Source organism: Heterocephalus glaber, unplaced genomic scaffold (genome assembly GCF_053883595.1).
Source record: "Heterocephalus glaber isolate CG9 unplaced genomic scaffold, H.glaber_assembly_v1.0 deba00001688, whole genome shotgun sequence".
Lineage (NCBI taxonomy): Eukaryota > Metazoa > Chordata > Mammalia > Rodentia > Bathyergidae > Heterocephalus > Heterocephalus glaber.
Genome location: NW_028258413.1, coordinates 3,983,392 through 4,007,723, shown reverse-complemented (window position 1 = coordinate 4,007,723; position 24,332 = coordinate 3,983,392). Strand labels below are relative to the sequence as shown.

General features: G+C 53.1%; 1 protein-coding gene across 10 annotated transcripts in view; it reads right to left on the bottom strand.

Moving 5' to 3' along the window:
* Positions 1-24,332, bottom strand: part of Lef1 (lymphoid enhancer binding factor 1) — a 96,242-nt gene that overhangs the window by 29,347 nt on the left and 42,563 nt on the right. For all 10 annotated transcript variants that reach the window (XM_021245457.2, XM_021245458.2, XM_087198718.1 and 7 more), the window contains one exon: positions 2,926-3,058. In XM_021245457.2, the coding sequence (XP_021101116.1) occupies positions 2,926-3,058 (133 nt within the window). The remainder of the gene's footprint in view (positions 1-2,925; positions 3,059-24,332) is intronic.

Genomic DNA, 24,332 nt, shown 5'->3' with positions numbered 1-24,332 from the left:
GCAAACAGACTTCTGGTCATCCCTCTAGGGCCTCCCCCGTAGCTCTGCAGTTTTTGTTTTTCGAGTTTTTTTCAGTTCGAGAAGCAATGGTGTAAATTATAATTCGGCAAAAGAAGGTCGGAAGGCAGTAGGGATGAAAGCAGGAAACATAAACGTGATCGGTAATCAGTTATGCGCTTGTCTTTTTTTTTTTTTGGTACTGGGTCCTTGCGCTTTTGAGACAGGCGTTGTAACCACTGAGTTAAACCCCTGGCCCCTCTTGTCTCTTTTTAAAAGGGAACTAAGCCTAGAATTCTCAAGAGGAAAGCTACTGAACCAGGAATAAGCTGTTTCGAAGTGCTTCCAATAAGGCCCAGGACACGGCAGACACTACTTGTTAAACAAATAAAGACCTAACCACTGTCAGGGTCTTTTGCTCCACCGTTGTACCTTCTGTCACATCTTTCTCATCTCAGACACCTAAACTCCCAGTGACCACGATCAGGCTGTAGATCTTTCCTTCCCAACTCAGCCCTCTTCGTCAGACTTAGACCTGAATCCCCTTCTCTCCACGTATCCGGGGACCTGTCCTTTCTGTGTTTCCTGTCAAACCTGGAATCATCTGCCAGTGACTCTTGCCTTCGCAGTGGAAAGGTCCCTGGGGTCTACTCCAGTGCAAGAGCAGCACTAAGTCCGAAGGTTGTGGTGGGGCTCAAGGTGTTTGGTGCTTAACCTAGGAGTGGGGCCGCCCTCTGAATACTGTTTGTTTCTAATTTGAGACAGGATAGGGTCTCTTTGTGTAGGTCAGGCTGGCCTGAGCTCACCGCGATCCTCCTGCCTCAGCCTCTGGAGTGTGGGTTACAAAGTTGGGCCGCAAGGCCTGGCTGAACACCACTTGTCTTTGCACATTCGTTAACCCTGCTGTGCATTATAAGCCAGGCTGGACAGAAGGGTGGAATGCAGGCAGTGACAAACTCTACTGCTTTACATTCTGCTTCTGCAAGATCTTACGAGGCCTTTTATCTTGAACTCTGAACACCCTGCTGAAGTCTGGTCACCCTGGGGACGCGGGGCAGAGGTCCAGACAGCCAGAGCACTTCCTCCTTCCACCAGCCCGTGCCCAGGCTCAGAAGGAAAACCCAGACACCTGGCATTTTTCAGGCCAGACCTTTTGTACTGTGCTTTCTTCCACAAAGGAAGTGGAAGTGGAGGCTGGAGTTCATGTAAAGGAGTCAAATAGAATCTGTCCTGCTTTGACTTCAACAGGGATAGTTTTGTGCTTAAGTATTTACAGTGCTGCTGCTAACTAACAAAAGAGGATAAAATACAGTGGGGATATAACTGAATAACCGCAAGAGCTGCAAAGGGCTCAAAGGTAACATCTGAAGTTACAATCTCTGATTCTGCCCCTTTCCTGCTGTTTAAAACACCATTACCTTTGAAAGCTTTGCACACTCGTCTGCCTTAGCCAAAGTTCTAAGAATACTGTGGTGGGGTGACTAATGGTCAACTTGTAACGCCCAGCTGAACTGAATCAGCATGGTCTGGGTGCGGAGGATCCACCTGAAGATTGTTAGCAATAGCCATAAAAGAGAACTAGAGGGGAAGATCTTGGCTGTTGATTTTCTAGGAGAAGCTTGCTGTGGACGGTTTTCCTGATGCGAACTGGGCTGTTCTCATCCGAGAAGGAGCTCAGGCCTCACTGTCGCTGGGAATGGCTGCTGTTCTCGTCGGGGAAGCTCTGATCTTCACCCTAAACATCACTTCCTGGCTCCAGTGTGGATCCCTCAGCTTGGTGGCACAAATCCTTCATCTCACCAGTGTAGATTTTCTGGCTTCCTCCACTGCCCTTTGGGCCTTCCAGGTACAGATCCTCCATGCGGACAAGCATAAGATATTGCTGTGGGCTCCAGGCCACTAGCTGGACTCGTGGAGGACGTTACCCTAGACTCGAACCCTTTAGCTGGACTTCTGTGGGACATCGCTGGGACCAGGCCCTCGGCTGGATCCTTTGGGCCCCTGGTGTGTGGTTAATCTCTCTCACACTCCTTTGCATTTGACTCTTTGGGTAATTATCATAAAATAATCTTATAAACTATATGTCCTATAGTAAATGTATTCCCTTGCCCAATCCCCCGATTACAATAAATACTGAGTGGAAAATTCTGGAAATGAACAGTTTTATAAGTGATGAACTGGGCCTGTTCTGATGAATCCTCTGCTGTCCCATTCTGCCCAGAGATGTAAATCACCTTTTGTGCAGGGTGTCCGCACTGCCTGCCCCCGAGCACTGACTAGCCTTCTGGGTCCACTGATCTCACCAGGGCCTTATGGCGCCTGTGTTAAAGCAATCCTTATTTTACTTGAAAACGGCCCTGAAGGCAAGAGGAGTTACATTGGGCAATCCAGATATGTGGAAGCAAAGTCACAAAATACTTTCTCCAAGTGAAAAGGTGAAAATTCAGGCTTAATAAGGGAAGAAAAAAACCACGGTAACGCTACTAAGATCCACAGTAAGAAAAAAATCATTTGTGAAATTCTAAAGAAGGAAAAAACTCGTGCTAGTTCTGCAGGCCCACCACAAACTGCGGAGCTATGGCCACAGCTCGGGGAAGCGCTTGGTCAGGGTGGAGATATGCTACAGGGGCGGCCAGCACCAGCTGGGGCCTGGGCCAGGGCCAGGTCCCCAGGCCGGCGCTCCATCCTCCTCCGGAATGCACTGCAGGCAGCACTGTGGAGCATAGATTTTCAGAGCTGCCACTCGGAAAATGACCCCACTGTGCTTTCCTTTACTTTCAAACCCTAAGAGGAAGCAGCAACAAACTTGCCTGGGTGCAAAGCACCACCAGGCAGGGGGGCCCTCCTCCCTTGCACGACCGCCCTTGCCCTTCGGTCAGGCTGTGAGAAGCAGAGGCACTCGGAGGGACACGACTGGGCCACACTCACCTTGCTTGGAGTTGACATCGGACCGGATGTGTGATGGGTGCGACCCGGGAGAGAAGTGCTCGTCGCTGTAGGTGATGAGGGGCGTGAGGGGGTGCACAGCGTGCGAAGGCTGCACCACGGGCACTTTGTTGGACTGCAGAGAAAGCACAAGGTCCACGGTTAGTGGGTGCCTGGCTCTGTCTCCTCCTGCCCAGGGTCACCCAAGGGCAGCGACCAGTCATCAGCATAGGCCAGGCCCAGAGCCGCTCCAGACTGCAGGACCGTGCTGTCCCAGTCCCCCGGGTTCCCCCTAAGGGACCGGTTACTTCCCCCAGGGCCTGCGAGACTTAGGTCGGTCACCTGGGTCCACGACCGACTCTCCACACATAGGTGTGCTCGTTTCCTTAACCTGGAGTCTGAAACTACAGGACAGCAACATTTTCTAAACATCTTTGGATTTCATCAACTTGGAATCTGCGATGCTTCTGACTGCAGACAAAACTGAAGTCCACCAAAGCACAAGGCACATCGGCAGCCGTGACTCAGGTTAACCCAACGGGGAGATCATTTTAAAGAAACTAAACTATCTAATAAGATATTGCATGATTGAAAAATGCTAAGAGAGCAGATGTTAAACATTCTCACCACAAAAATAACTGTCATTCAGGCAGATTCAACTATTCCACAATGTACACATACTGCCAAAAATCACATTACACATGAGAAATACAATTTTATCTGTTTCTTTAAAAACAATAAAAAAGAAAAAGGAATTCCGCCCTTCTCTCAAAGAAAGGAAATTGAACACACTTATGTACAGGTAGAGGATGGTTTTGAAGTTAAACCCAACTAATTACAGCAGCCTCTGGAAGGGCTCATCTGGAAGCGCTTCAGTGATGAGTAGGTGTGGATCAGGAGGAACAGAATATAGGGATCCACTGGCTGGGGTGCGCCTTCCCCACACTGTAGAGAGACTTGACCAGACTGGGCAGCACACTGTCACACACAGCTAGGTGCAAATCAGTTTCTCCAGTAGATACTCATAGTACTTTTTTTTTTTTTTTAATAGAACAGTGCTGGGGCTGGGGACTTAGCTCAGTGGTTCCGCTGTCTGCCTCACAAGCACAAGGACCCGAGTTCGATCGCTGGTACCAACCCCCCCCCCCAAAAAAAAACAGTGCCTGAGACATTACACAACTCAAATCGGTTAAAACATAGGCTGTGTTGGCTATGGTAGCTACACCTGTGGTGCACACTAATTTTGAATTTGATATATATATATATATATATATATATTTTTTTTTTTTTTTTTTTTTTTTTTTTTTACAAATGACATGTTAAAGTATGCGGCTCCAGGGGAAGGCCTACCCTCAGGAAAGCTAGGAGCAATGGTCCTAGTATACTTCCCTCTCCACACCCCATGACTACACTCTCCATCCAGAAACAACTTGGGGGAAATCCCCTTTTCTGGACAGTGATGTAATTCCCATTCTAGATGTTCTCTACTTTGTAATCATCAGCTCCTCTCTAATGCCAAACTTGCACAACTCAGAGCCCTTGGCACTTACGAAATTGAGTACCATTATAAAAACCATATGATTTTGCTCCACACACCTCAGCACGTCCATGCATATAAATGTGTAAAATGTTTTTTAAAAATCTTTTAATGGGGCCGGGGATTTAGCTCAGTGCTTTTGCCGCCTGCTGCTCAAGAGCAAGGACCAGAGTTCAATCCTTGGTACCAAAAAAAAAAAAAAATCTTTTAATGCTTCTCCAGTGTGAATGATGCAGTTTTCCAAATACACAGAGCAAGGAATGCAAATGCTACAGGAAATGGGGCAGGTAGGGGCGGGGGACAGGAGGGTATTATTATAAATTCTTTTTAAATGGAGTAGAAGCACAATACCGAAATGCTAAGATGAATGTCTCGACTATATTTAGAAGGACTACTCTGACTTTTGAAAGTCTAAGAGAAGCATACTTGCCAAATAATCTACAAAGATATTTTCTCAGGGTGGTCATAGGTGAGTGCTGCAGAAATCTGGAAATGCGGACAGCAGTCCCCCTCCCCGTGGCTTTCTGGTTTCCAGAGCACCACCTCAGGAACCTGCAGCCACAGACGGCATCTTAATGCCTGACCTCTCCCTCCGGTCATGCAGCTCAGAAGCCAATGCTGGGAATTCGTGCTAAATTATGCTATCCTTCCTCTCTTAATTTTACGGTTTTCAACACAGATTTGCTTTCCTGTGGGAAGGAGATAAGAAGCTGAGGATTTTAATTTAAGCTCTGGCCTTGTCTTACTTTGCAAGATGGGTAGTGAAAGCAGTATGAGTAGGCGTGTCAAACCCAACAAGGGTTACGTCCATTTTGGTGGCCGAGTAATAAGAAGTCTCAGTAATGTGTGAGCGGAATTCTAAGGGCCCCAGTTTCGCCTCCTGCCGACAGTCTCCAGCACGTGTGTGCACCGAACAAAGCGGATTCCACCCTCACTGCAGACACCTGACGCGGAGCCGTGACAGTGACACGTCCGGGGCCTGATGGCGGCGTCCGGGCCCAGAGCCACGGGCGAGACTCGCGCACAGCGTGAGCTCTCGCACCGACAGTGTGGCCGTCCTGAATGCCACTCTCCTCATCTCCAAATGGCGAGGTGCTGTATCTTCCGGAGGGGAATAGGTGGCGGGAGGAAGGATCGAGCCCCGCCTCGGTCTCCGGACAAAGGTGTGGGCTGCGCTGTGACCGCCAGCTACAGGCGCACACGTGTGCTTAGGAAGCACCGAGACGTCCCCAGGGGACGGGCCCTGTTCGCTGGCCGCTCACTTCCCAGGGGTCCAGAAGCTGGGGCCGACAGCACCCGTTGGGTAACAGGGTCGATCAGCATGTTTTAAAAATAAAAACAAGCAAAATCTGAAAAGCAAGCATCAGGTATTGTGAAGAAAGTGAAGCAGCCATGGGGGGACGGTGTAGATCTACCCTACGCCTGCAGACAGTGGTGAAGCTGCACGAAGCCCCAAGCCCGGGAGGCCGGCTGCTTTCTGAGGGACGCTGAGAAGCAGAGGCCACTGGAGAGCGGGAGGGGACGCCGGGGCCCTGGAGCAGGGTGACCCTGCTCCGTGTGCACCCTGGGGTCGCAGGGACGCTGGTGACCCCCCCGAGGCTCGGACTCACTGCACTCTGGGAGGAGCACATCAGCCTCACGCACCCTCTGCGCCGGGTGCCCAACGCCCAGAAGCCCACTTCCTGCGACCCAGGCCTCCTGCTCCCTGCTCGGGAAGGAAGTGGGAGGCGCCGTCTCCATCCTCCTGACGCCCGCCAGGCAGCACGTCACCCTCTCCTTCCAGGTGGGGGACAGGCCAGGCCGGAGACACGGAGGACTCGGAGCTGCCCACTGTGACGTCTGCGAGACTCTGTGTGGTCTGTCCCGACACAGGGACCAGAGCGGACAAAGAGGGACTCAGCACGGTGCCAGAGCTTCGGAGACACAAAGGCCGCCTTTCGCCAGGACCAGGCCATTCCGGAAGCTGCCTGGCGGCTGCCCAGCCACACCCAACAGGTGACAGCCTCTCTGGCACCCACACCGCCTGTGGACACCACGAGGGGCCACTTAGGGGCCCGAGAGCCACCCAGAGCAGCGTGCCCAGAAGTGACCCGCTCCCCACTGGCAGGAGCCCATGGTGCACGAAAGGCAGGCCTCGGGAGTCTCCTGGTGGGAAGGGCCCAGGAGCCCGAACCCCAGTCCCACCTTCCCCCAGCCAGAGCGGGGGCTGCCCGTGGAGGGAAAGGCCCTGGGGACTCAAAAGCACCACCAGCGGGCTAGGTGAGGAGAGAGCCCATCTCGCCACGGGCCCTCTGGTGCACTGGATTTTTTTTACAGAACCTGAAGAGAGCTGGCAGTCATGAAATAAAGCCACACCCGGCTGGATGAGCCCTCCGAAAGGCTGGCTGACTCTCCCCCAGCATGTGACACCAGGAACCAAAGCCCGTCCTGGCTGCCCCGGTGGTCAGTGGAAGACACCAGAGACTGCACTGCTTCCTGTCCAGGCTCCTGAGTGGGCCCGAGGCTGGGCTCCAATCCCAGGTGCTCAGAGTGCTTCCAGGGAACCCAGTGAATTTCCCCAACTCTCCATCCTCATCTGTAAAATGGGAGGGTACTGGCTCTCAGGATAACGAGCGAGGCAAGCAGAACATCCAACTCTGTCCAAGCCATAATGTATGTTCCATAAATACCAGCAGAGTAGATTAAGAAGAGAACATGTATGCAGAAGGTGAAATATAGCATGGCTTTTCTTTTTTTTTTTGGTACCGGAGATTGAACTCGGGTCCTTGCGCTTGCGCAGCAGGCGGTGAAACCACGGAGCTAAATCCCCGGCCGTAGCATGGCTTCTCTTATATGAGCAACCCAAAGTATAAATAATGTAAAGAGCACAATGAAAGGTTTGTCACAGAGAACAGAGGTAGATCTTCTTCAGATGGAAGAGGGGGAACGCAAGGGGAAGTAAAAAGCTGGCGTGTGTGCGTGCCAACCTCTCCGAGTGCTGCATCTCCAGGGGCCACTTTTAGGACTAGAACAGGTTTCCTCTGCATTTATTCTTTTTTTTGGTACCGGGGATCAAACTCGGGACCTTGCCCTCGCGAGGCAGGCGTCAGCACCACTGAGCTACATCCCCGGCCCTTTTCTGCATTTATTCTTGTTTGGTTTTTGAGACAAGGTCTCGAGATGTAGCCCAGGGTGGCTTTGAACTCCCAATGATCCTCCTGCCTCAGCCTCCTGAGTGCTAGGATGACAACTGAGCACCACCACCCCCAGCTTGAGGAGAAAGCAGGGGAGGGGGTGGGAGAAGCTGTGGAGATGAGTTCAGGGTGCGAGCCCAACGGTGTCGGTTAAGACAAAGATAAGGCACTTAGCCTCTCCAACTTCTTCTTCTCCTTCACATGAAGCTGCCATGAACTAATCCCCTGCTGGTGATAAAGTGCCGCTGCAAACGCTGTTTCAATTTCTCTTCTTCATTACGCCATGTCTGCAGTACACACCACACTCCTCTCGGGAAGGTGGTGCGTGCACTGACACATCTTCCTTCCTTTTATTTTTTATTTATTTTTAAAATTTTTTGGTACTAGGGATCGAACTCGGGTCCTGGCACTTGGGAGGCAGGCAGCGGAACCACTGAGCTAAATCCCCAGCCCTCTTCATTCCGTTTATAACCTTCCTCTCCCCTCCCTCCCTCCCTCCATCTCTAGGTCCTTTCCCACTGCAAAAGATCTGGCTCCCTGTTTCCTACTGTCTAGCTTTTATTTTGCTCTTGAATTTATTTATACCTTGGGTTTCCTATATAAGAGAAACCATACAATATTCAAGTGAATGTGTCTGGTTTATTTCACTTAGCACTATGGTCTCATGGTGCACCCATTTTCCTACAAACGACTCCAATGTACCCTTCTTTATGGCAGAGTAGCACTCCTTCGCTACTGTTCGACAGTAGTTACTCCGGTCACACACAAGTTTCAAGGTCCGGCTAGTTGTGCGTTTCTTTTTGTATCCCCAGCATTGGGCTGTAACTTCAAGCTCCCATGTGCTCACACGCGCCAGGGCTGCAGTCCAGAGAGAATGACCGTGAGTCGGGGTTGGCATCCGCTGGCCATGCCCCCTCCTGCGCCAGGGAAACTGGGGGCTGGTGTGGAAGGGGCACTGTGCAGTGTGACTGGGGCCAGCAATCACTAGGCGTGGGGGTCAAGATAAACTTACTTTGGAGAAAACTTTAGAAGAGCTTTGGTTTCCTCTCCAACACTAGCAAGCAACATGTTAGATTTTAGACAATCATTTGCATTTTGAGAAGTTTCAAAATAATCATTTTATATTCAGGCAGAACGATTCTGTTAAAGGTTATGCAGAACCTTAAATTAAGCTTCATTTTACCTTAATTATCTGAGCCTGCAGGGCTGACTGGAGTCGTATGACTGCCTTACTGCTTATTAGTCACTAATCTCGCCCCCAGTGTGTTATGAAACAGAGGAGACACAGCAAAGGAAGGTAATTAGAGAAGTGTAGGTGAGCAGAGCAAAACATCTGGACAGGTGGATGATGAGATAACTGGAGGAGGGATTCGCCGAGCAACCGAGGACACTTGGCTCTGTGATCAAACTTCTCTCTCCACTTTCACACAGGGAAACCGAGGCCCAGAAGGTTACGCTCAAGGTCACACAGGGCTGTATGTGGCCAAGCGAGGGTCAGATTTGGACTCACCGTCTCCAAGTGGACGGACTCTCACGTGACCTGCTGGGGATCACTCACTCTGGGAGCCAGGAGGGGCCACTGTGCCCACAAACTGAGGCCTCAGGGAAACCGAGGAAGGCTGGGGAAGCAAAAGCGACCTGTGGCGGGTGAAGCTGTAACAGGCGCTCACTGGCTGGTGTCCCAGCACCTCCGCCACCGCCTTGGCCTCGGGGCTCCCCGCTCCTTCATCACGGGGTCCTCCTGTGAAAGTCAGAGCAAGGATAGAGCAAGCCGGCCTGAGGTTTCCTGTGCTCACAGCAGTCGCAGGTGACAGTAGCAGAGCCCAGGGTGGAAGGAGGGTGGGGTGGGGCCAGGGACAAAACGGCCAGAACTGGGAGCTGGAGGCAACAGGCCCTGCACAAGGCTGGCGAGGCACCCGCTGGGCCCAGTTTACGGTGCAGGGTATGGGGCACCTCGAAGCCCCAGCTCGCTCCTGATCACAGACTGAAAATCAGAAGGGGCTAAGCACAGGTGCTGTGCACAAATACAACCACAGATGCACGGCTGGGCTGGGTGTGCACAGCGAACGGGAACCCAGGGGCCAGGGTCCCGCCCCAGGCCCAGAGAAACAGGGCGACTTATTCACACTAATGGGCGAGTGCAGTGCGGTCGTCAGCGTGGCAAAATCAGAAGGTAACAACCCGGGGAGGGCAGGCGGGAGACGGGAAAGAGCCTCCTGGCTCTGAGTGCGGAGCCCAGAGAGGGCAGCAGGCCGTCCTTCCTGCGACCCAGGGACACGGTCAGCGAGGGCACTGGCAACAGAAAGGGGCAGAGGGCCAGGCATCTGGTGGAAAAGGAAGCTGGCAGGGCCAGAGAGGGGAGCCGGGGCCTTGGGTGGGGACCAAGGTGGGAGAAGCCCCACCGCTGCCCAGGTGGGGAGCAGACGAGCACCACAGTGCCAGGTGCCCAGGTGCTAAAAAATACAGCAAATAAATTATTTTGGGTTCGACTTCTATCGGTAAGGAGGGCTGAGAGCATAAATAATCTCGAGCTAGATTAATCAAGAGACTCAAATCGCTTCCTGCGACTACAAATGCAGCGTTCACCCTGCCCTGCACCCTCCGAGAGTGGCCGGAAGGGGGCTGAGCACACCGATGGTGCTGCGTGTGTAAGAGTCACACGAGACTGCACAGCTTGATGTGCAAAAGAGAACGGGAGGTCTGCCAACATTTTCACACTGCTCACACAGCGAGGTTGCATTTGTAATCAACGGTAGGAAATAAAACTCTTGCCAAAATTGTTCTTATCCATTTGTCTTTACTTTTTGGATGTAGGTATGAGAAAAAAACTTACATTACAAATATGAGCTCGGTGTGGTTCACACCTGTAATCCTAGCACCCAGGAGGCTGAGGCAGGAGGATTGCTGCAAGTTTGGGGCCAGTCTGGGCTACATAGTGAGTTCAAGGCCAGCCTGAACTACCAAGTGAAACCCTGTCTCCTGACAAAAAAAAATTAAAACTAAATAAATAAACATGACTGGGATTTGTTCCTTGAATTTTATTTCTATCAGGCAGGTATGGGATTTCTCCTCCCCCTCACTCAGATTTGACTTAAACAAACAAAAGGTAGGCATCTAAGATTTTTAACAAAAGGAGAATTATGGATACAGAAATTGAAAATCAGATTAGATGTGGTTGTGCACGCCTGTAATACTAGCACTCCAGGAGGCTGAGGCAGGAGAACTGCAAATTCAAGTCCTGCCTGGGCAACTTAGGGAAAAATGAAAATAAATATAAAGGGCTGGGGACATAGCTCGGTGCAAAGGTCCTGGGATAAACCCCTACCTAGTACCACCCTCCTTCCCCCAAAATCAGAAAAGTGTTAAGAACTGGCGACCTAAAATTGGATTTCAGTACCCCATTCTGAGGGAGAAGTCAATAATCTTAAACCAAACACTGCAACAAGTAGTAGAAAACTGTAACAACTCAGTCCACGTTGGGAAAAACCACCAACTGGTATGGATCTTTTAGGTTAGAGCGGCCCTGAGCATGAGCGGCATGTACCAGAGCAGGTATGCGTAACTACACACACGCACGGTGCAGCTGCAACCAGCCCGAGGCCCTGGCTGGCTCCAGCTGGTCTGTGGCACCTTCTCCTCCCCTGCAGCACTGCCTGGGAAGCAGAAGCAAAGCCTACCCGGGGCAAAAGTGACGCAGAAGGCCTCTCAGCACAGAAAATGGGTGTATGGTCAAGGAAAAAGAACCTCTGGTTCTGGATGTAAAAACCAAAACCCCGGAATGAGTGGAAGCCGAGGCTCAGCGCTGCAGGGACAAAGAGATCTCACAAACCGGCTTCTGTCATCTGCTCACCGAGATCCAAGTGCCCCAACAACATGAGCCAGAACTGAAAACCTGCGCTGTGACGGTGTAAAGAAAGAAGCAACAAGGGGCCAGGGATTTAGCTCAGTGGTTTCACCACCTGCCTCGCAAGCGCAAGGTCCTGAGTTTGATCCCCGGTACCAAAAAAGAAAAAAAGAAAGAAGCAACAAAAATGTAAAGACCTTTAAAAAGGCTTTCCAGGGGCTGGGGATTTAGCTCAGTGGTTTCGCCGCCTGCTGCACAAGCGCAAGGACCTGAGTTCGATCCCCGGTACCAAAAAGAAAATAAATAAAAAGACTTCCCATTCCATTTATATATCATAAAAAAGAGACTTCCTGTGGCCCATGGGAAGCTAGAGGAGCAAAGACACAGCAGCTGCTTTCTGCTCTTGGTGAAAGGCACTGCTATGAACGCACAGAGTGTATTTACTGGGACTGGGGATTCCTTCTGGTGTAGCTTTGCGCTGCTGTCCTCTGAGGGGAAGCTGCCATCCGGGGAGGGCCCGGCCTGCCTGTCTCTGCCCAGGGCCCGCGACCCGACCCTGGCCACGATTTTGGGGTCTCGAGAGCTGTCGTTACCCTGCTGGCAGCCCGAGGTGGCTCACGGAGGGATTACCCACGCCACGGACATCCGCCACGTGCGGCCCCTGCGCCCTCAAGTTGGCTGGGTGTGAAGCCCGGAATTCTGCCCCCTCCTGGGGAAATGCGCTCCGACTTCAGACGAGCAACAGGGCCACCATCTGGGTCTGCGCCCGAAGCTGCACACTGAGCCTGCGATCCAGACGCCCGGGCCCAGGACAGGCCACCGAGTTAATCCCTGCGACCGCTCCACATCCGGCTCTGAGTCCCCGCACACAAGAAGAGCGGCACCTGCAGGGGCATTCTCGTCCTTTCTTTTTCGCTCCTCAAGGCACAGTGAGTCTCCTCCTCTGTTTATTACTGATTTAGTTATGTTTCCTCTAACGGAATGTATTAACTTGTTTAAACAACTGAATTATTTTTTCTTCATCCGCTTATTACTAAGTATATTTTCTGTGACTCAATGTTTTAACTTATTTAGCTCTACTTCCCTTGATTTTTTAAGACTAGTTCACATTTAAAGCTTTAGAAATATTCAGAAGAAACAGGAAGTTTGGCAGTTCATTAAAAAATTAACCACAGAATTACCAAATGGGTCCAAAATTCTACCCCTAAGACCCAAAAGAAATGAAAGTACATATTCACAAAATGCTTGGACACAAATGTTCATGGCACCATTACTCATAACAGCCAAAAAGTGGAAACAACCCACCGATGAATAGACAAACTGTGGTATATGTAATGGACTATTAGTCACCCATGAAAAGGGCTGGAATGCAACAGAGAACCCTAGATACATTATGTTGGGTGAAATAAATCAGACACAACAGGCCACACGTCGTGGAAGTCCAGCCATGTGAAAATGTGAAAGGTCCAGAATGAGCAAACCCTCAGAGACTGAGTAGAAGAAGGGTCCTCGGGGGCTGAGGGGAGGGAGAAATTGGGACATCTGTGCAGAATCTCTTTCTGGAGCCATGGGAACATTCTGAAATTGCGTGGTGAGTTGCACGACACAGTAAACACACCAAAAACCACTTAATTGTATGCTCTAAATGGGGAATTCTAAGTTCTATGAACTGTATCTGAGTTAAAAATAACTCTAAAGGCAGAAGCAACGAAGGCTGACTGCTCTGCACCTAACGGGAGTCCAGGAGATTTTCTGTCCCAGCAGGGTCCTGGGGACTCGGCAGTGGCAGCTGGGGAACTACATGCAGTGGGGTGGGGCACAGGGGGGCGCTCAGGGCTGGGGGTCACCCACAGTACCACTCGAGGGGCTGCTCCCCAACACACACTCACACATGCACACACACATGTGCACACACGTGTGGCACACACACACTTCCTGGGCCGTCTCAGCCATGCTGCTGAGGCATCCCCAGCCCTCCCTCCCTCTCCGTGGTGACTTCGCAGGGTGTCATCGTCCGTCCCCCCCCATCCCTACCAGGGACAGATGGACTGGGGGTGCAGCTCCTCAGTGACTGCCCCCACCTGGACTCAGACTTGGGGCCCAGCCCTGGCCCCTGGGCAGCTCTGTGTCTCAAGGCCAGTAAGGGACAAACCCAGACAGGCTACGGTGGCATCAACAACCCAGAAACACACGCATTCCCTGCTAGCTTGGTACTACGGCCTGTGCTTTTCCAACATGTAAAATACAGCATTTCCAGAATAGCAACACAGGAAGAATCATTCAGCCGTAAGAACAGTTTAAAGCCCAGGTATTCCCGCTCTGCCACAGGGCTCTGCACTTCACGGTGATTTTCAGGAGCTGAGCGACACTGAAGTCTCTCCTCTCCTCTAGGGTGGCTCTGCCTGGTTTTGAGGATCAGAGCACAGGCTGGGCGCCTCGAGTCCTGAGGGTCACAGATGGCCACAGGAGGGGGGCCACTCCCCATCAGGCACGCGGGCTCCAGAGCCTCAGCCTGGGCACGGGGCGGTGAGGGGCCCTGTGGGCAGCGACCCTCGGGGACAGCAAGCTTCGGCCAGCAGCGCTCAGTGCGAGCTGGAGCTAGCCAGAGCAGGAGCAGCCCTGGACGGGGCGGGCAAGGCACCCTGGGGAGGGACACGTGAGCTCACAGCGACAGCGGCGCTCAGGGCGAGTGAGCAGAGGTGAGGACAGACGGCACCGCACAACTACGTGGGCCAGGAGAGCGGGGAGTCGCTGCGTGGACAGCCCGGGGCACGGGCCGGGGGCCACAGCCACGAGTCCAGAGGTTCTCGCGCCCGGCTCGGGGCTGGGGTTGCGGTTTGTGCGACTAATTCAGACGCGACTTGGGTGTGGCTACCGGGCTGCACAGCAGCAGAAGCAATGCAGTGGGTGCAACTTCGAATTCCAGGCCACGCCGGGCTCCAAAACGTTACCTAGCACAGAGGAGTTCCAAAGACCCACGGCAGAAATACACATCATGTTTCCAAAATGCAAGCAAGTGGCTAAAAATATAAGAAAAAGTGATAATAGACAATCATCACAAACAGGGCAGCAAAACTTACACTAGCTAAATCTCAGGAGCAGCCTGGGCGTCCGTCAACACAAGCAAGGATAAAGAAAGCGTGGCACTTACGTGCAATGGAGTACTACTCTGCCATAAAGAAGATAAACTTGAGTCATTTGTAGGAAAATGGATGCACCTTGAGACCACAGTATTAAGTGAAAGAAATCAAGAGACAGAAGCTTAAATATCACATGGTTTCTCTTATATGAGAAATCTAGATTATTAATAAAGAGTAGAATAAAAGATAACAGGAAGTAGGGAGAGAGATTTTTCTCAAATGAGAAGGGAACCAAGAGGCAGAGGGAGGGAGGGAGATGGAAAAGGGATGAGAAAAGGACTGAGATGCGCTGTGTACGTGTGGACTCCACACCAGGCCTGTGAACGTTGTGCACTGCACACGTGTGCTAATGAAATGAATGAGTGCATGAAGAACCCAGTGCCCAAAAAGGGAGCCTCTGTGCTCTTACTGCTTCCTGCCCTCCAGTGCTCAGCTGGCCGACCGGCTGAGGACTGGCTGAGAAGCGCTGAGGACGGCGCAGGAGGAGGCACCCGACAAGGGGGGCCGGCTGGACAGGAGCTGCTGGAGTGGGCCCCATGGGGACAGGCAGCCACTGGCCTGGACCAAAGGCGGCACAGCCTCGAGACGCTGTCGGAGGCTGAGGTCCGGACCTGCGGGCGCCTGTGTCCCAGGCGGCACAGGGGCAGAAAGGAACCTTCACACCGGGCCTCTCCACAGAGGAAAGAGCCAGACATAAACGCACCAGGCACTAACTTGTGGGGCCAAGGTGGTCCGCTCTCTTCAGCTTTGCTATGTTTTGCAAATTTTCTGCCTAGAATGTTATGCGCTGTCCTTCACATCAGAGAATAGGTTTTGTTTTATAAAAGGGGGAAACAGTGCTGCCCGGCTGTCACAGACAGAAGAAGGTGCACACGGTGAGGCGTGGTTCAGGGACCGCCGCGGTCAGGCTCAGCCTCCCCACACTCCCCCGAGCGGGTCCTCGGCTGTCCCGAGACCGTCCAGGGCCCCGGGGGAGGGGCTGTCCCAGGGCTGGCTGAGCCCGGGCCCCTGGTCCAGCTTCAAGCTCACCCGCGGTCTCTCTCAGACACCGTCCCTGACACTGAGAAGGGAAGGACAGGAGGCCGAGGACAAACTACGCCTGCAGGGACGAGGACAGGACGGCTTTCATCATGGGACCAGGAGCTCGGTAAGCACCAGCAGGGCTACTCAGTGCCAGAGCTGGCCGGCCAGGAACGGGTCCCTGGGAAGGGACAGGCGACACTTTAATTCCGGGGCGGGGTGGGGCGCGCAGGGACTCCGTGGGGAGCAGGGTGTGGTTCCTTCAATCCAGCCCTCGACCTCCCCTTGGCCGTGGGCCCACAGGCTTCCAGCTGAGGTCCGTCCCGTGGCTCTCATTTTCCACGTGGACTTGGGCACCTGACGGAGGCGCAGCCGTGACGCCACCACCCGGGTGCCACGGTCCTGTGTTCGCGTCTCCTCCTCCTCTGCGCGGTTTCTCAGCTCTTCGGGTCTCACTCCCCATCGCACCTCCCCCAGCACAGACAGCGCCCCTCGGCCCACAGGACCCAGCTGGGCCCTTCCTGTCTCAGCAGCTCCTCCCCTCACGCGCCCACCCTGCCACCCTCTGAACTGCACCCCAGGGACAGCCGGGCAGGGCTCCCCAGACTTGGGCACCTGAATGGAGCCTGAGAGGAGAGGTGGCCAGCAGAGGGTCTGTCAGACCCCGAGGTGGGCAAGCGCCCTTCAGGCACATCTGAGCTGGCGCCCGTGTGGAGGACATTCCCTGATGACACCAGAGGCAGGAAGAGAGATCCCTCTTGGAAGGCCGGCCACAGGAGGCCCGTTTGAGCTTGAGCACTTTCTTGGTGCTTGATTCGTGTCTTTTCTATTTTTTTGGCCTCAAACTCAAGGCAATTCTCCTGCCTCAGCCTCCCAAATGCTGGGATTACAAACATGCACCACCGTGCCTGGCTCTTGACTTATATCCATTTTAATGGTTAAAAATTAGACACTGGCTATTGACTTGCTAGAGGCTGCAATTGTCTAGAAAGGATTGAAAAGCTGCAGAGGGGGCCAGCTGTCTTCCGGGATGGTGAGCTCGACCTCCAGAGCCAGGTGGCCTGGCTCTGGGTGTCACCTGGGCCACTTACAGCCGAGTGGCTCTGGCAAGGGCCCCTCAGTGCCCAGTTTCCACGCCTGGAAGATAAGTCCGGGCTGAGGAGCACGTGTTCACATCCGCAAACCACTTACCATCGTGCCGACACCTGCTAAGTGTGATGCACGTGTGAAAAGTAAAGGTTCTCGAGGGGTAGGGACCGGAGCCGGTGGACGTCGGACGTTACTCCCCCACTCAACCACAGTTTAACCCAGAAAACCAAACCCAGACACTCAGGGCCCCGAACGCGAAGCTGGTCCTGAGGTTCCCAGCCTTGGGGTCCTGCTGCCTCCCATCCCTGCCCTCACCAAGTCCGGGCCACAAACAAGCTGTGGTGCCCCGTGATTCCATGCAAGTCACCACTGGAGAACTCGGATTTGTTTGAAGCTCACTGGGGCCTCAGCGGCACAAATTACTTTCTCCTAGTATTTCAGGCAATTATCACTTTTAAAGTCGGGCGGGGGCAGGGTGCGAAGGGCGGTAATGAGGATTTAGAGAGAACGCTCTCCAGCCGGGAGGGAGGGAAGGCAGGTGGCATCCGGGCCAAACAGTTTTCCAGGTAGAAAATTAACATTCACACAGTGATCACTTGTTAAGTTTTGTGGTCTTTGCTTTGAGTACAGCCGCAGGGGGTCACGATGTATTACAGTCATTTCCCTACGGACGCATGTTTCGCTTTCTAAAATTAACATGTTTCCTTGTTTTATTCTCATGTCTCTGGTCAGATTTCTCTTAAGCATCAGGCATTTACTATTTCTACAGCATAAGCACTTCCATCTGCTCCTCAGATACAACCAACCACCTGTCTGTGGCTGGGAAGACCTTCCAACAGGATTGTAATTGTTTTTTTGAGAATGAACTGCTGTGACCAACATAAAAAACAAAACAAATGAGGGTTTTTTTTCTCAGTACCCAGACAGAGACATCAACGCACCTGTCTGCCCTCCAATGCTCTGTCCCCTCCTCTGGGGACGTCCCTGGCTGCCCCCTGTGGGCTCCGGAGACAGGGCCCGGGTTCTCACCTCCACCCGCTTCCTTGCAACTCAGTCTAGTCCCCAACCCCTGCTTCCTCGGCTGGAAAACAGAGGTGACATCAGCCCCTAGGTGAAGTGCTGAGGACACAGGAGAGTATGTCTGGAATTCCTGGCCCCAGCCGCTGCCCCGGAAATGCTGTGCCTGGCACCCGTCCTCGTAGGGCGAACCTTGGCAGCTCTGACCCTCCCCCGCCTCTGGGTTACCACCCATTTGGTGGCATTTTTGTGAGAGTGATCTTTGGGTACACTGGGGGAAAGAGGGCTCATCCGCCCTGTGCTGAAATACCTAGCAATGGGTACAGTTGGATGAATGCTGTGATTGCCTCAAAGTTCATCAAAAGTGAAGGGCTGAGCCGATGCGCCCCCATTTCCACCCAGTCTGCCAGTCACACTGTTCACAGAGATCAGACCCTGCGTCCTCCTGCAGATGGGCCTGTGAAAGGTGGCCCTGCCTTCCTTCCATTGCACCGGGCTTCTCCCCAGTACCTGAAGCTCTGCTGACTCCCCAGAGCTGTGTTTACCCTGATGCCCAGCACAGGGCTGTGGCTGATTATTTTGAAAGCAACAGCTGCTCAGTGCAGCCTCAGATGTGCTGGTGGCAAAGTCACCTTCCAGCTCCAACCCACCTTGCTGTCCCTGCACCCGCCTGAGGGCAGCAGGGAGACTAGCGAGGGCGTGATACTGTGGTTCAGGCTGGCTTGACCTCACCATGTAGCCCAGGCTGGCCCTGAACTTGCAGTGATCCTCCTGCCTCAGCCTCACATGTGCTAGGATCACAGGTGTGAGGCCCCAAGCCTGGCAGGTAGAGCAAAGTGGTTTGTGCAGTCCTGGGCCTGGCCCAGTCTCCATCTGGCAGTCAGGTCTGCCATCTGCAGAGGCAGCTGCCTGAGTGGGAGAAGGCTGAGGGCCGGATCCGGGGCGTGCGTGGGGAGGCCCTGTGATCTGGGGGCGCTGCACACCCAGCCAGCTGTGTGCAGGGGAGCTCAGCTGTGCCACACCCACACACAGCATGAGCAGCTGCAGGGCGGAGGGAAATCAAGATCCTGCTGGCGCCCCCCCCCCCCCCAGCCATCCTGCATCCTGTTTGTGCTCACAGCATCACAGCCCGGGCTGCGCCCAGAGCTCACAGCGCCCAGTGCGGAGCCTCCACCACCCACCACCCCCGGCCACTGCTGTGGTGGGCATCGGGATCAGGGCAGGGCGAGCCAGGCAAAGGTCGCCGTGTCCCACTTTCAGCTTAAAACTTCTGGCTGGGACCCCAAGCCCATGGAAACAAACACTGTGAAGAAAAGGAGGAAAGAAAGGCAGCAGAGGCCAGGGATTTAGCTCAGTGGTTCTGCCACCTGCCTTGCAAGCCCAAGGACCTGAGTTTGATCCCTGGTACCAAAAACAACAACAACAAAAAGAAAGGCAGCAGGGTAGAGCAGTCTGGATCTCTCCTTCATTACCACGGCAAACAGGAGAGGACCTTAGGAAGGTGCAATTCCTCACAATACCGGTTTCATCACAAGCTCTCAGAAGAGGTTCTCCTCGCTGTGGGGACTCAGCACGCCGCAGTCAGGCGAGACACGTGCTCACTGGCTCAGGGCCACCCCAGGGCTGTTTCTCTCCACGGAGTTCACGCTCTGGGGCAGCCTGGTCTACACCACATCCGCCCGTACATGAGGGGCTGGGGCCGAGTGTGCAGACTGGCACAGGCTCCAGGGGACCGGAAAGGTCAAGGCCGGAAGAAGCCCAGGTCCTGGCAGAAACGGGCTCGGACTCTGGCTGGGGAGGTGACCTTGGAGACAGGCCCTCGCGTTGGGACAGGGAGCGGGGGGCACCGGGCCTTGGAGGGGCTGTGGGGTGCAGGTGAGGCCGGCGGGCCGCAGTTGGAGCAGTGAAGCTGGGCTTAAGGGAACTCCGGAGAACCGGCCCACGAGCCCAGTACTGAGTCACCCGAGCAGGCGGGCAGGGCCAGCTGCCCAGGGAGGCAAGGACAGTGCTGCATCCGCTGGCCCGCTGCGGACAGCAAGCCCAAGAGGCGGAACCAAAAGACGCTTTATTCCCATTTTAGGGTGTGCGCCTTCAAGCACAGGGCTCTCTCCATGCATATGTGGGCACCTCTGAGGGGACAGAGGTATCTGTAGGCCGTAAAAAATACTCCAAGTCGGCCAGGCCTGTAATCCCAGCACGCAGGAGGCTGAGGCAGGAGGATCACTGCGAGTTCCAGGCCACCCTGGGCTCCATAGTGAGGCCCTGTCTCAAAAGACCAAAATAAATACATAGAAAAAAGGAAGAAAGGAAAGAAAGAAGGAAGGAAGGGAAAAAAGAAAGAAGACAAGGAAGCAAGCACCTTTAAGACTGGAAATGAGCTCTCCCAGCAGAGGCTCCCGGGCCCAGCCCCAGGCCTGCAGAGCCCGAGGGGAGGGCTGGAGTGAAGGCCCTTGGAGCGTCCGTGTCCCTGCTGCTACACAACTCCAGAAAATGTCCATTTCACGTTCCTGCAGCGGCTTGCCTCGAAGAGACACTGGTCTCTCCGGATAGAGTTTTGCTAAGAACCCGAGAACTGGCAGCCCTGCCTCCAACAAAAGTCCATCAGCAAGTGACGCCACTGCGGGGTCCCTGCCACCAAGGGACACAGGGAGACGCTGAGAGAAAGGGGCAGGCAGAGAAGGGGAGAGGGCACCGCTGCTCTGGAAAGGGAACCTGGAGCAAAGGTGGGGAGGGTGCTCTGAAGATTTTCACAGACAGAGAGCGACAGCCTGAGGGGCATGTGCCTCAGAGCTTGGGTTCTGGCAACATGGAAACTGAGGACCAGAAAGGTTAAGATGTCTGTCTGTCCATGGTCTCTCCCCCCACACACAGTATGAAGGCTGCAGGCATGGGCTGCTCCCTCTTCGCCACCGTGGGAGCTGTTTTTGCAGAGACTTGAAGTGACTCCTGTCACCAGGCCACGGGCACCCACAGGCAGGGCCGATTCTGACCCTCAGATATGCTAGCTCGCTCCGGAGCGGAGCCTGGTAACAGGGGTGGCTGAGTTTATGTGGGGGCACTGGATAGGGACCCAGACAGAGGGGAGGGGACAGGAGCAGCTCAGCGGACAGGGCAGGAGGAAGCGGACAGGGCACCGGTGAGTGATAACCGCAGGTGAGCGCAGCGCCCCTTGCTGTCTGAGGTCCGCTCAAGAGCCAGAGCCATCACCATCAGAGGCTCAGCTGGGCAGAGTCGCAGGCTCGGCGGGAGCAAGGTTGTTGGGGCCACCCGGCCAGGGGGACTCGAGGACCTGCTTCACACCCTCGCACACACACACCCATCCACACAACCTCTTCTCTCTGAAGAGGTTGACCTTTCCACTGGAAAAGCAATCTGGCTTCTTTCTTTAAAAAACAAAAACAAACCCAGCTGTTTCTTCTTATTAGACCTCTTAACTCATGTAAAACATTTACCAAATCCAAACGAAACAAAACAGAAATTACCCAGTACTGCGACCCTGGAAAAACCACCTTCACTGAGAGCAATGGCTTTCCAATCTCCTTCCACCGGAGCATGGCCCACACCCCAGGAAAGGGAGCTGCCTCCTTGCACTCCAGGGCTGTGACTGCACCCTCACCTCGCACCCTGGCCGCCCCGCTGGTGGCTGCAGGCACCCTGCTGTCACTCAGTGCTGCCTGACCTCACCCTACTCCCACTGCACGCGCCCCCAAGGAAGCAGAAGTGCAGTCAGGCCTCTGACCTCGACCCCACACGTCCTCCCAAGGTGCCTTCCAGCTCCTAGCAGCAGAAAGGGTGCGAAATAGTGTCACGGACCAGGGGCGACAAAACCTTCCCAGGGTTTTGGTCAAGCAGCCTCCTGCCGGGCAGAAGCTGGGCAGGGAAGTGGGGCAGCTCGAGGCTGGCCCAGGGTGGGTGCAAGACCCTGCTCTGGGCAGGTCAGCAGCTCCTGGAAATGCGTCCTGTGACTCCCACTTGGGAGATAAGGAAAGTAGGGCTCAGGAAGAGAGCAGGACTTAATGAGCTCCTGTGAGGTCCAAGTCTGCAGTAGCAGCAGAGATAAGAGCCACACTGACCAAGCTGAGTGAGTGTTTAATCCCAGTGACCGCCCCGGAAGATGGCTATCAATGCCCTGGTTTGAGGGATGGGACGTTGGAGGGTTGGAGAGACTGAGTCAGCTGCCTGAGGTCCCACAGCTAGGAAGTGGCAGGAGGAGGAGTCCAACCCAAGCCTCTTACCAAAGCCCACGTCCCAGCCAGCCTGTTTGAGAGTGGATTATTTTTGTTTCTGTTGTATTATTTCTTAAAAGATAAACTTAGCAGTACTTCCAGCTAATTCAGAAGGTGACAAAAAATTCACGCTTTCATCTCTAGTTATTGCTTTACAAATCCCCATGTCTGCATTTGCTGAACAGTAGCCTACAAATACTCAACAAATCCATCTGCTGATAGTCAACCTCTGCGCATTTGGTAGAAAAATGATTCTGGAAAGAGCCCGGCCTGTCCGGAAGCCGGTGACCCAGCAAGTGACAAATGCAGACATGCTTCTACAAGGCTCTCCTCTCGGGGGCCACTTGAGGTGTGGGGGGCCCCAGGCCAGGGGCTCTCCCAGTACATAATTACAATGCTTCTCCTAGATGATTATCAGGTGGGAGACAAGGATTTCAACTCATTTGTTTACTTACTGTTTTTAAAGGCTCTTTCTCAGGGTGACTCATGTGAGTGATTTAGACGAACAGCTGTGGCAGCAGGAGATGGCCGGGTGCCTGCCTCGGCGGGTGAAATGTGCTGAATCTGGGTGAGTTAATTAGATCAATCTTGACTCATTTTCTTTAATGAGACGGCGCTGCACACAGCATAGCCAGACCTGTTTTCTGGGTTTTGTTTTACCCGCATTTTGTGGTCTTGCTCTAATCCATTCTTAGCTTTTTTTTGGCTCAAGTAAAAACTTCATCACTATTTTTTCAAGTGTGTAGAGTGTGTGTGTGTGTGTGTGTGTGTGTGTATACACACCAGCTATGCATCCTTGGGGAGGAGCCAGGCACATCACAGTGCACGCTTTGGCATCTAACCCATGCAAGTAACTTACTCCAAAGAAAAAGCCACAGGAATAAACTAAAAAGATAAACTAAAAGAATAAACTAAAATGATTTTTTTTCCAATTTCTTTGCCTTGGAGCAGATTAGCTATAGAGATTATAGATGCAAATTTGGGGCTTAAAAGTGGGCTTAATGGTACTAATGGTTTCCTTTTTTACTTTCTGGAGTAATGTATGGGATGGTGGCAAGATGATTTTTCCCTTCTTGCGCACTCTAAACTCACAGCTGTGTTTTGTGGCACGCGGAGGACCAAGGGTGATGCAGGAGGTTGTGAGCCCAGCCTCACCTGTGGAAGTTCAAGTGACTCACGCCCGCCATACCAGGCCCCAGGGCTACACAGGGCAAAGACAACAGCAAGCCTTTGGCGTCTGCGTCATTTGTCTTTGCTATTAAAATGGTTTTTTGCCTTCATTTAAAAAAGATCAACTCCTGATCTCCTTTGAGTGCACATGCTGAAATTTTGTTTTAATTCAGTAGAAGCTGAGAACACGACTGATTCTCATCACAAGTCTTCAGCCAGGAACTCTACTTTAAATGTGTAACGAGGGGGTGCGGTTCAGTGGTAGAGCGAGTGTTTAGTGTACACAAGACCCCGGGTTGAACCCTCAGCACCAATAACAACAACAATAATAATAAATGAAAATAATGTGCACTAGGGTACAGATCTGTAGCACTCAACACGTCACGTAAGTAAATTACAGCTACAGCCAGGTGTGGTGCCACATGCTTGTAATCTTAGCACTCCGAAGGCTGAGGCAGGAGGATCACCAGGAATTTGAGGTGCCCTTGGCTACGGAGTTCCAGCCCAGCCTGAACTACAAAGTGAGACCCAGTTTCAAAAACCAAAAATCACAGCTATATACAAAATGACCCTGAGAATCCCCATATTTTTTCTTTTTTGGTACTGGGGATTGAACTCGGGTCCTTGCATGGCCCAGAGTCCCCATACTTTAAAGGAAGTCAGTCATAAAACAAACCCCTCGCAGGTCTGTGGCACTGCAGGAGGTGGCCTGTTTGGGGTCACAGAGGATGACATGGTGGTGACACACGTGTTTGTGCATCCAGCAGCCTCGGTCTCTTCTAGCAAAGAGCTTTACTAAAGCCTGACTTACTAAACGAGTGGTTCCCAGACCACTTGGCTTCCGGAAACTTTCAGGCTCTTCACAGTAGCGGGGCACTCCCAGAGAGCCTTCCAGAGTGTGGTTTCATTAATCAACAAGTACTGCATTAGAAACTAAAACGGGGAAAGTTTTCAAGTATTAATTTGCTTCAGAGCAGTAACGGTACATTCGCTGCATGTGAATGTAAGTAACGTGTTTTTAGAGAGTGATATGGTGGCACGGTTGTGGAAACCACACATCTGGCTGAAGCGATGTTTGCTGCTGCACAAGATCTATCGGGAGGTGTGTGCAGAAGACTTGGCAGCCAGGGGTGGCAGCGCACACCTGTGATCCCAGCACTCAGGAGGCTGAGGCAGGAGGACCGCTACAGATTC